The sequence below is a fragment of the Schistocerca piceifrons genome, chromosome 5 (assembly GCF_021461385.2).
Source record: "Schistocerca piceifrons isolate TAMUIC-IGC-003096 chromosome 5, iqSchPice1.1, whole genome shotgun sequence".
NCBI classification, from domain to species: Eukaryota; Metazoa; Arthropoda; class Insecta; order Orthoptera; family Acrididae; genus Schistocerca; species Schistocerca piceifrons.
Genome location: NC_060142.1, coordinates 395,601,017 through 395,614,031, shown reverse-complemented (window position 1 = coordinate 395,614,031; position 13,015 = coordinate 395,601,017). Strand labels below are relative to the sequence as shown.

Genomic DNA, 13,015 nt, shown 5'->3' with positions numbered 1-13,015 from the left:
TGTGGCAGCCAAACTGTTTTACTGCAAATGTGTCAAGTTTTGTTAATGGCTCACTGCTGTAAACTCGGATTTGATGCTCTTGGAGAAATTATGTTTACTGAACCTGGTAGGTTTTAGAACCTTTAAGTGGGGAACGACCCACAAAAAAGTAAAGTAAATTACAGAACAAGTTATTTGTTGCTTAAGGGGGCAGAATCCTATAAGTCTGTTTAAAACAATTATGCTCAGATTAAAGTGGGCAAGAACATCCACAGTAATGTAATTTATAGATAAAGTTCTCAATAGTTCTATGGGCAAGTAAGCAACACAACTGGCAACTTCCTGTCCAATACATTAGCCTTCCACAAATTCAATACTTCTAAAACCAGGTTACACCCTACCTCATCAAAGGGACGGCCATCTATGAAAGCAATTACATTATCTAACAATTTTACTGTAAATATTCCACCACATTTTTATGTATGATCAACAATTAAGTGTACATCCAATGAACGAGCTACCAAACTGTGGCCAACAGTCTGCTTGGCTTCTTTATGGAAGCATTCTACTCAGCCTAAGTAACTGACTTTAAGGCCTGCTTAGCAACGTCTGCCATCTAGATCCACCAGGATTTTTTAACTTCCCACTTATTATTTGGTTCATTTTCTTCCAACTTTTGCTGTTTCCTGTCCTGAAGCTATCTCTACCCCATTCCTGTTTCAATGTCTGCTCACACTCTGCCTCCTGCATAAGTGCTAGGTACTTCTCCTGTAAATATATTCCACATACATACTATGTGTCTGAGCTGAGTCTACTTTGGTGCCAATATCTGTTGAGTTTTCTTTGTTCTGTGACATGTGGTAAATAGATGGTGGGTCTGAAACTAATTATGGCTAATTCATTCACATGAAATGATGTGCGCAGTACAGGGCTATTACAAATGATTGAAGCGATTTCATAAATTCACTGTAGCTCCATTTATTGACATATGGTCACGACACACTACAGATACGTAGAAAAACTCATAAAGTTTTGTTCGGCTGAAGCCGCACTTCAGGTTTCTGCCGCCAGAGCACTCGAGAGCGCAGTGAGACAAAATGGCGACAGGAGCCGAGAAAGCGTATGTCGTGCTTGAAATGCACTCACATCAGTCAGTCATAACAGTGCAACGACACATCAGGACGAAGTTCAACAAAGATCCACCAACTGCTAACTCCATTCGGCGATGGTATGCGCAGTTTAAAGCTTCTGGATGCCTCTGTAAGGGGAAATCAGCGGGTCGGCCTGCAGTGAGCAAAGAAGCGGTTGAACGCGTGCGGGCAAGTTTCACGCGTAGCCCGCAGAAGTCGACGAATAAAGCAAGCAGGGAGCTAAACGTACCACAGCTGACGGTTTGGAAAATCTTACGGAAAAGGCTAAAGCAGAAGCCTTACCATTTACAATTGCTACAAGCCCTGACACCCGATGACAAAGTCAAACGCTTTGAATTTTCGGTGCGGTTGCAACAGCTCATGGAAGAGGATGCGTTCAGTGCGAAACTTGTTTTCAGTGATGAAGTAACATTTTTTCTTAATGGTGAAGTGAACAGACACAATGTGCGAATCTGGGCGGTAGAGAATCCTCACGCATTCGTGCAGCAAATTCGCAATTCACCAAAAGTTAATGTGTTTTGTGCAATCTCACGGTTTAAAGTTTACGGCCCCTTTTTCTTCTGCAAAAAAAACATTACAGGACACATGTATCTGGACATGCTGGAAAATTGGCTCATGCCACAACTGGAGACCGACAGCGCCAACTTCATCTTTCAACAGGATGGTGCTCCACCGCACTTCCATCATGATGTTCGGCATTTCTTACACAGGAGATTGGAAAAGCGATGGATCGGTCATGGTGGAGATCATGATCAGCAATTCATGTCATGGCCTCCACGCTCTCCCGACTTAACCCCATGCGATTTCTTTCTGTGGGATTATGTGAAAGATTCAGTGTTTAAACCTCCTCTACCAAGAAACGTGCCAGAACTGCGAGCTCGCATCAACAATGCTTTCGAACTCATTGATGGGGACATGCTGCGCCGAGTGTGGGAGGAACTTGATTATCGGCTTGATGTCTGCCGAATCACTAAAGGGGCACATATTGAACATTTGTGAATGCCTAAAAAAACTTTTTGAGTTTTTGTATGTGTGTGCAAAGCATTGTGAAAATATCTCAAATAATAAAGTTATTGTAGAGCTGTGAAATCGCTTCAGTCATTTGTAATAACCCTGTATATTAAATGATCCTGGTGTATGTGTAGCACTACTTTTTTCCTCGAGTCGGAGTTGCAAATGACAATACGCTTAATTTTGTACTGTGACTATACTAAAAAGCAGAAATGTGCTATTACATGCCCCAAAATAGTATGTGCATGAAAGAAATCTCTTTGGAGTCAGTCATATGCAGTGCACGTAAAGGTAAATATTCAGAAAATTATTTTAAAAAATTTGGCACTCCTATGTTTAAGAAAGATGAATAAGTAACAGCTACACTTACTTAATAGTGAGTACTGACTAATTCAAAAACATCTGGGTCATTCCATGTCAATTAAACCAATTTGAGAAAATGTTCCAGCTGATAGTCTCAGATTTGGCTGAAATTTAGCACACCAATGCTACCAAGTGTGGAACACTCATGTACAAAATTTTAAGTTCTCCTGCCAATTAGTTCCAGAATTATGGCTTGTGAAAGAATGTGGTGTGACCCAGAAATTGCAACCCGCATTTGGCAATCTACCTTCAGACCCGACTTCAGGTCTTAATAACTTTGGAACTATTCCGCAAGGTCCAGTGAAATTTTTACAACCCAGTAACATCCACTTAGAGATAGAGAACACACTGTATGAATCAAAACACCAACAACATATTTCTGAGGGAAAATAAAAAATTCCAAAATGTGATTTAAAAAATGTAATACGTTAAAAGGTACATATTGTAGGTGCCCTCTATGCCAAATATAATTCTCTCAAAAAGGTTATACAATTTTTTTGGTGGTACACACAGAACTCATCTTGCTCATATCAGTCACGCAAACAGAGTTACATGCACATGAAAATACAAAAATTTGAAAAATTACCTGAAAAACATGGATTTCTAAGTGTGGTAGTACAAAAGGGACAAGTGATATCCAAGCAAAATTTCAAACACTGCAGAAGTAGACCATAATATCATATGTGGCAAAATTTCAACTTGTTATTGCAAGGCATTTGTGTACAATAAAAGTTGACAGAGATGTATTTGGTTACGTTTCTTTTAACACAATTTAGCAAGTAATAGTGATGATGCAGACAGCTTGTTTCAGATAAAGCTGCAGCAATTGTTGGGAACCATTAGGCAACAGAAAGTTAAACAACGGTAGTTTTCAGGGACAGAATGAGTCATTGTTAGGCAGGAACAACAAAGGAAAAAAGCAACAATTACAGGTTACTCACGTTAAGATTCTAGTTCAGACTGGTCAGTACTGTTGTGGAAAGTCAGTATGGAGGCAGAAGACCGTACTAGTGGTGCTTTTGTTCAAACAAGTTGCAGTATTGGTAGAGCACAAGCATCTGAATGTCATAAAACAACGTATGGAACAAAATGTGGCAATCACTTTGTACTGTATGATCTGGATTAATCGGACCAAGATTTGTTGCTATGGAGATCCGGGATACACCCTGTGGGCACAAGAAGTACAGTTCCAGTAAACCTTAGTGTTTGTTATCATCATATGAAAGTGTTCGTGGATAAGTATTCTTTCCTACAAAGAAGTTGTTTTGGTCCATTTCAGATTCTTAAGAAGACAGTGAAGTGTAGCCTCAGAGAAACTGATATAAAATTAGTATTGAAAGTGAATCAGTGCATGGGGCTTAACATGAAACTAGGACAAAAGTTATGTTCCAGGTGTGTTACAATGCTAAAAATGAAGACTATTCTGATAATTTACATGACAGTGACGAAGAGTATCAGCAACCTACAACCACAGCACATGAGCAATTAAATACTTCAACGACTGCTCTTGGTTTCCAGAATGAGATTTTCACTCTGCAGTGGAGTGTGCGCTGATATGAAACTTCCTGGCAGATTAAAACTGTGTGCCGGACAGAGCTCGAACTCGGGACCTTTGCCTTTCGCGGGCAAGTGCTCTACCAACTGAGCTACCCAAGCACGACTCACACCCCGTCCTCACAGCTTTACTTCTGCCAGTACCTCGTCTCCTACCTTCCAAACTTTACAGAAGCTCTCCTGCGAACCTTGCAGAACTAGCACTCCTGAAAGAAAGGATATTGTGGAGACATGGCTTAGCCGCAGCCTGGGGGATTGGAAGGCAGGAGACGAGGTTCTGCTCTTGGTTTGTCTCCCATGAAGACACACAAAGTTGGGAAGAGAGACAGGCCCAGCTATGGTAGAAGAAAACTACAAGAAGCTCAAATAGAATTAAAACACAAAATAGCTGACACACTAATGGTGGAAGAGGAAGAACTATCTGCTCCAAAGGAACAGAAATCATGCCAGAAATGCTCTGATTTGGACAAAATTGTGCATGATTTGAAAGAAAAATGTGCCATCTCCACACGCCAGAAAACAGTAGCTATTCTTACCCTTGCACCTTCCAGCTGGTCTATTGACTACACTGCAAAGGAATTCAATGTTTCTACATATATGGTAAAGCAAGCTAGGAAAAGAAAAGCAACCCAAGGAGTGCTCCCTCAACTTCATCAGGCTTAGGGTACGCAATTGAGTTCAGAAATAAGGGTGCTAGTGTTGGAGTTTTATGAAAATAATGACTACAGCCAAATAATGCCTGGAAAAAAAAAGACTATGTAATGGTGAAAATGGGAAATGTACGTGTACAGATGCAAAAAAAGACTGTTGCTATGCAACATATCAGAACTATATGTAGAATTCAAGGAAAAGTACCCCAATACCAAAGTAGGTTTATCATTCTTTTTCAATCTTTGGCCAAAATGGGTTGTGCCTGCAAGTGCAATGTTTGAGTATGTGAGACCCATCAAAATGCTAAGCTGATGTTTGTTGCTATAAAGGATTCTGGTCTGGATTACAAAGGTACAATGAAGCTGCTAGTGTGTGACATCAGTTCCTACCAGTGCATGATATACAGGTGTGAAAAGTGTACTGGTAAGGCAAATCTTGCAGAACACATGAACAACAAACTGTATGGTGAGCTCCTTATGGATGACGATGAACTTGTTTCTTATAAACAATGGACACACATGGATCGCACAAGTCTTGAAACAAAGCAAAGTACAGTGGAAGATTTTGTTGAAATGCGTTGTCAAAAAACAGACCAACTGACCACATACAGCTTCACAGCAACAGCACAATTGGCTTATCTCCAGTTTTGTAAGGATAATTTGAAACAAGATGAAATTATAGTATTACTAGACTTTTCTGAAAATTATGCATTTATAGTTCAAGATGCCATCCAACGATATCATTGGGACAACAGTCAAGCAACTCTCCAGCCATTTGCGATTCACTATAGAGGTGGATCAGGTGATGTGTCTGTCATGAACCTGTGCACTTTTAGTGACTGTTTAATTCCTGATGCCATTGCAGTTCATGCCCACATTCGCGCTGTCATAGCATATGCGAAAAACAAGCTGCCTCACATACATTTTGCGCAATATTTCAGTGATGGGGCAGCTAGTCAGTACAAAAACTGTAAAAATCTCAAAAATTTATGCATGAATTACCATGATTCAGATTCACACAGAATGGAATTTTTGCACAAGTCATGGTAAAAATGTATGTGATGGTATTGGTGCTACCATTAAGCGCATGGCATCACGAGCTAGTCTTCAGCACCCTACAGAAGGTCACATTCTAACACCTCTTCAATTATCTACCTGGGTACAGAAAAATATCTCTAGCATACAATCATTCTACATTTCGAAAGATGAGGTGAAATCAGTCGAAGAGTTGCTAAAAAGCAGACTAGAACACGTTAAAACTGTTGCAGGCACAAGGAGCCATCATCACTTCTCTCCAGCGGACTCTGACAATGTGGAGATGAGCAAACTGTCCGGTTTTAACTGGTTATAACTATAGGTTCATGCACAACGTGTGTCTTCACAGTGTGTCTGACTCAGGATTCAGAAGCAGAAACAGCAACATACAACCAGGTTGCTATGTTATTAATGTTAATGATGACAAATGGTACTTAGGATGTGTTGCAGAATGCTGTGAAGCAGAAGGTGATGTATTTGTGAACTCCATGGCACCAGCAGGACCAGCAAGATCATTTCATTGGCCACGTTTGGCAGACAACTGTTGGATTCCTTTCAAATATATTCTTATGACAGTTGCAGTTCCTACCACAGTGTCAGGAAGGCAGTACAATTTGCCACTCAATGTACAGAGTACAGTAGCTAAAGTGTGGGAGAACTTCTGTTCGAAGCACAATCGACTGGTTTTTAGCAGTTAAGGTGCAGTAAACATTAATGATAGGTTTTGTTAATCTGTCTACATGTTGTTTCCTAGTGATTAAACAGTTGTGGGAGAGGATAAGAAGAGGCAGAACAGTTTACGATATGTTTTTACAAAATTGTGTTGTGGAACGATGGCCACATCACCAAATAATCAACTTCCATTGTACACAAATGTCTTGCAATAACATGCTAAAATTTTGAGATATATATCATTATGGTCTACTTATGCAGTGTGTGAAAATTGGCTTGGATACCACTTGCCCCTTTTGTGCTACCACACTTAGAAAATCCATGTTTTTCGGGTAATTTTTCAAATTTTTGCATTTTCGTGTGCATGTAACTAAGTTTTTGTGACCGATTTGGGCATGATGACTTATGTGTGTGTTTAGGCCACATTAAGCTTACCACAAAAAAATTTATACCCTTTTTGAGTGAATTATATTTGGCATAGAGGGCACCTACAATATGTAACTTTTAACATATTACATTTTTTAAATCACATTTTGGAATTTTTTATTTTCCCTCAGAAACATGTTTCTGGTGTTTTGATTCACAGAGTGTGTTCTCTAAATGAATGTTACTGGGTTGTAAAAATTTCACTGGGCTGTGTGGAATAGTTCCAAAGTTATTAAGACCTGAAGTTGGGTCTGAAGATAGATAGCCAGATGCGGGTTGCAATTTCCGGGTCATGCCACCTTCTTTGACAAGTCATAATTCTGGAACTAATTGGCAGGGGAAACCAGTACTTTGTACACGAGTGTTCCACATGTGGTAGAATTAGTGTACTGAATTTCAGTCAAATCTGAGACTATGAGCTGGAGCCCCTGGTTGAACTGAGATGGAATGACCAATCTGAAGAAGCAGCTTTGTACTATTAAAGTTATGCTACACTCACCCTCCAACAGGTTCTTCTTCACTAAGCGACACCTCAACATTGGTCATCATATCTGAAATGCGTAAAATAAAATGTGAGATATATTTATCCAATAAACTATAGCAATTGATCAATACTGTTCAAACATTTAGTAGAAAACACACACACACACACACACACACACACACACACACACACACAATGTTGCACATCTGTTTGCTTAAAATGCACATAAGCAGTTTATGCCTTATAGAAATAATTTACCCTCACAGCAAACATTTCACTGCATGCATTACAAGTGTGTGAAAGATTATTGCATCCACTCAAATGTCACTTTCTCTGACAGTGACGTAATACCCTACCACTCAATTCCTCTTCATTTTCTACTGTGGTTTTCCCATAGGAAAAATCCATGAGTAATATCCTGCGACCATGCTGATCTTCGGATAGAATCTGGACTTACAATCCAATGATGAGGGTACCTCTTGTTCAGCTGTTCACATGTACATTATTTTCAACTTAGATGGTGCACTGATCTGCTGAAGCCGCACCATGTCACACGGCCGCTAAGAGGTTCAGTCTCCAACAGTGAAAACTTATCTCAAATGTCACGTAATGTACACCATGCAAATAAGATGACAGAAAATAAGGTCATGTTAGTTGATCTTGTAAAATTTAACACCACAAGTTGACAGATAATTATTAGTGATCAGGCAAGTATGCTGTAGTGATTTTCACTGTTCCAGAAGTGGCTACTACAGCAGCTGAAAACATCATCATGGTTGAAGGATGTCTCATAAACGTTTGGCACTGCAGTGCTGCAACGGATACTGCATTGGCAGAACTGAATTCTGAAATTTGTTGCGAATGTTCACCAGCACTCTATGTACTGAGTAACCCAAATTCTCAATTTTCTGTCTGTCATGATAAATTTATTCTCATCCTTATATCTGCTGCAAAACTTTCCTCTGTACATTTGTTTGGTTTTATGGGCAACCATCATTCTATACCACGCATGAAGTGAATTTCTACAGCATCCTATAAAGCAAAGTGGAAAGAATAGATAGTTACTCACAGCATGGAGCAAGGGGTGAGCCACAGACAGGCACAATGGAAAAGACTGCTAAAATATTAAGCTTTCAGACAAAGTCCTCCTCCTGAAATAGGAAACACGCACACGACTACTGTCTCTGGGTGCTTGTGACTGACGTGGAAAGCAATCTGCTGAGGTGGGTGGTGAGGGTAAGGAGAAGACATGGGGCGGGGAGGGGAAGGGACAGCAAGATGGAAGGTGGGGGAAGAGCCTGTGCTGCCTGTGAGAACATGAAGGGACGTGGTGGGGAGAGGAGTGTGGGGAGGCTGTAGTGGGACTAGGGAGGGGGAAATGGAGAGGGAGAGGAGAGAAGCAGAGAAGAGAAAAGACTATAGCTCAAGTCATGTTGCAAGGCGGTCCTATTTTCATCCATTCTGTGCATCTCCCACCATTAACTGCTAGTAGCCAATAAGATTCATTCTCTTTCCGAGTGGCTAGCCGCGAGTTACAAACTAGACTGCGAGAATCTCACTACAATACGCTGCGCTGTTGCCGTATTTTGCAACAATGCAGTTTCATTCAAAGAGCAACCAAATTACTCACTCAGATGTCTATATTACTTTCTTGCAGTTGTGAATGCGTATCTAAAAAGGTTTTAGTGTGATTTTCAAATGAAAATGTCAAGTGACGGCAATAAACGTGAAGTTCCTCACAAGCAACTTTAATTAAACTGCTTGTCTATGGAGTATCATTTTAATCGTGCGACTGGTTTCCCGATTTCCTATCAGAGAGATGACTGTATGCAGTAATCGACTGAAAAAACAGAAGTGATATCTGGCATTTGCAAGAAAGTGTCACAGGCGCTTCTCTGTTCCTGATCTAATAAACGATATAGGAGACAATCTGAGCAGCACTCTTAGACTGTTTGCAGGTCATTCTGTGATTTCCTGTCTTATAAAGTCATCAGAGATTAAAACAAAATAGACAATGACTTAGAGAAGATACCTGTATGGTGAGAAAAGTGGCAATTGACTCTAAATAATGAAAAGTCTGAAGTCATCCACATGAGTAGTAAAAGGAATCCGCTAAATTCGTTTGATAGGATAAAACACACGATTCTAAATTAAATACTATTACTATTATGAATAACTTAAAATGCAACTATCACACAGATAATGTTGTGTGGAAAGCAATCCAAAGACTGCAATTTATTGGTAGAACACTTACAAAATGCAACAGGTCTATTAATGAGACTACTTATGTTTTTCCGCATTCTTCCGGAATACTGCTGTCAATCGTGGGGTCCACAGCAGATAGAATTGATGGAGGACATTGAAAAAGTTCAAAGAACAGCAGCTCATTTTGTATTATCACGAAATAGGGAAGAGAGTGCCACAGGATATGGTACGTGAATTAGAGTGGCAATCTTTAAAAAAAAAAAGGTGATCTTTGTTGCAGCAGGATCTTCTCATGAGATTTCAGTCGCCAACTTTCTCCTCAGAGCCTCAGCTGTGGGTTGGATGCAATGCCAATGCCCACAACCTAGTGTGGGGGCAGCAACGACACCAACAGTAGAGGTGAATGCCTTCTTGATTTTCTCTTGTGTAACAACTTGGAGGTCCTGAATAGGGGTGATGAACCTAGATTCAGGAACAGCAGAAGAGAAGAAGTAACTGACATAACCTTTGGTTCCATGGTGACGGCCAGCTATGTCAAATATTGGCATGTGTAATTGGACCACATGTATATTAAATTCAAGGTTGAAGTGGGAATCAGACAGACCACAGCAAATAGGAATCCCAGAAAAACCGACTGGGAGGCATATAGGAGGGACCTTGACTTAAACTTATCAGAAATTAAAACCTTGACAAGGAATCCAGTAGAGTTTGAGGAAGTAGCAGATACTGTAATCTCTGCTACCAGTGACCTCGTACTAGGACAACTACTCAGTCACCAAGAAGTGCACAAATAAGAGCGTGTCTTGGTGGAACAATGACTTGGAAACGCAAAGAAGACAGGTACGAAGACTGTTTAACCTTGTGAGACATAAAGGACAATGGGCAAAATATTGTGAGGCCCTTGTCAACTATAACCTTGAAATCAGACAAGCAAATGAGGCATCCTGGAAAGTTTTCTGTGAGGAAGTGGAGGGCACAACTGCTCAAGCCAGACTTCACAAAATCCTCACTAGAGTACCAACTAATCCAGGAGGTACGTTGAGGAAGGAGGATGGGGAATATACAAAGACAGCACATGAAACACTGGAACTGATCCTCAAAACTCAATTCCCTCAATATGCTCTGGCAGATAACACAGACCAGAATGTGATCCCTGAGAGACAATGGTTCTCAGACATTTGAAGAGAGGACTGGGAATCAGCCATGGAGTGTGTCAATTTGAGTAAAATCCAATGGCTGGTGGGAACATACCAACCATTCAAGTCACCTGGCACAGATGGAATCTTCCCAGCTCTCCAGCAACAAGCAGGAGAGAATCTTATAAGAGTCCTATGTAGGTTATTCGGGGTTAGCCCAGCAGCAGGAATCATTCTCAATGCCTAGAGGGCAGTGAAGGTTGTCTTTATTCCAAATCCAGGGAGAATTGATCATACCACGGGCAAGGATATGAGACCAATCAGTCTGTTCTCCTCCATTCTTAAAACATTGGAAAACTGGTTAAGGTACACGCTGGGGAGAGGAGGCTAACTAGGGCTCCTCTACATTCAAATCAACATGCACATCAACCACATAAATAATGTGAGAAAGCTCTCCACCAACTGATTGAGAAGGTGGAGAAAGCACTTAAACTTATAGGAAATAGCCCTCTGCATCTTCCTGGACATCGAGGGAGCTTTTAGTAACACAACATTCGATTCCACATTTAGGTCAGCAGAGGTGCACGACCTAGGGACCACTATAAATGAATATCAGGGTTTTAACGCTTTATAATATTTATTATATTAAACTTACAGTTATAAATGATATTTCATATGAAAGAGCAACTCAAACAGTTTTACCAAGAACCTTATAAATGTTCAATGTGTGCACCATTTGTCACACGGCACACATCAAGTAAATAGCCGAGTTCTTCCTAAACGTTGATAAGTGTGTCTTCAGTGATTGTAGCAACAGCTGCTTCAATCCAGTTTCTTAATTTAGAGAGGTCTGCTGGTAGCGGAGACATGTACTTGATGAAGCCCCAAAGGAAAAAATCGCATGGCATTAGGTCGGGTGAATGTGGGGGGTCATGCATAGCAAGCCCTGTCATTGGGCCCCTTGCGGCCTATCCAGCGCTTGGGTACAGTGAAGTTCAACCAATCACATACTTCGCTATGCCACTGAGGTAGCACACCATCTTGCTGGAAAATGAAGTTCTCTGGCTCATCTTCTTCCAACTGAGGGAAGAGCCATTGCTCTAATGTATCAAGGTCAGAAGTGCCAGTTACAGTAGCTTCACCAAAAAAGAAAGGCCCATAAACTTTCCGCCAGGATGCAGCACAAAAAAAAACAGTCACTTTAGGGGAATCTTGTTGCATTTGTACCACCTCGTGAGAATTTTCTGAGCCCCAGACGTGCACGTTGAGTGTTAACATGTCCACTAAGGTGGAAGGTTGATTCATCACTGAAGACAAAATGATCCAGAAAATTTTCATCGTCATGAAACAACATTTCGTTTGCGAAGTTGGCACGTAATCCATGGTCAGCCAGCTTTCGAGCCTGTAATAACTGTAAACAGTAAAGATTTATACGTGTTTTCTTAAAACTTTCCAAACAGTCGACACAGGAACTTTTAATTCATGACTAGCCTTCCAGACGGATTTCTTTGGGCTATGAGTGAACAACTCTCTCACTTGCTCAACAGTCTCTTCACTAATTCTTGGTCGTCCCGTGCTCTTCTGTTTACAAATCTTCAAATTGATGATACCATCTATGAATGTTATAATCAGTTGGAAGATCACAACCGAACTTCAGCCGGAACACACACTGCATAGTAACTACAGATTCAGTCTTTGCAAACTGCAAAACACAAAACGCTTTCTGTTCACTAGTCGCCATCTTCGCTACTATCGCTGTCTAGCGGACTGCGGTGGAAACATTGCGCGCTGCGCGTAAACACAGGTCCAAACACAACTGTTTCAAGTTGCTTTTTCATTTGACATATCATTTTTAACTGTAAGTTTAATGTAATAAATATTATAAAGCATTAAAACCCCAATATGTATGTAGGTGGACTAGGGTTATGCTTAGTGCAAGTAAGGTAGAGGCCACCATGATGAATGAAAATATGGTAATTAACACCACTAGAGGTTGTCCACAAGTAGTAGTTTTGTCCCCTTTATTGTAGAATCTAGTGGTGAACTAGCTCATTGAGGAACTAAATTCCAGCAGATGACCTTGTCATAGTAATACTTGGCAAATTTACTGACACAGTCAGGTTGGTTAGTTTAAAAGAGGGAAAGAAGAGAGCAAACTGTGAGGTCATTGGTCCCTTGTTCCCAGTAAAATAATTACACAATGGAAAGAAGAAAAGAAAGGAGACATACAGCACAAAAACAAGAGAAAGGAAGAAGCAGAAGAATGACAGGAGGACAACCAACACTACTACGGACAAGAACAGGAAAATAAAACCACAGTGAGAAGCAAGAAACACGTAGAAGGAGTAA

The 13,015-nt window shown here is 40.6% G+C and overlaps 1 protein-coding gene across 1 annotated transcript in view; it reads right to left on the bottom strand.

The window, feature by feature from the left end:
• Window positions 1-13,015, bottom strand: part of LOC124798222 — a 56,577-nt gene that overhangs the window by 18,757 nt on the left and 24,805 nt on the right. Inside the window, exon 4 of the mRNA XM_047261533.1 lies at window positions 7,341-7,392. Coding sequence (XP_047117489.1) covers window positions 7,341-7,392 — 52 coding nt within the window. The remainder of the gene's footprint in view (window positions 1-7,340; window positions 7,393-13,015) is intronic.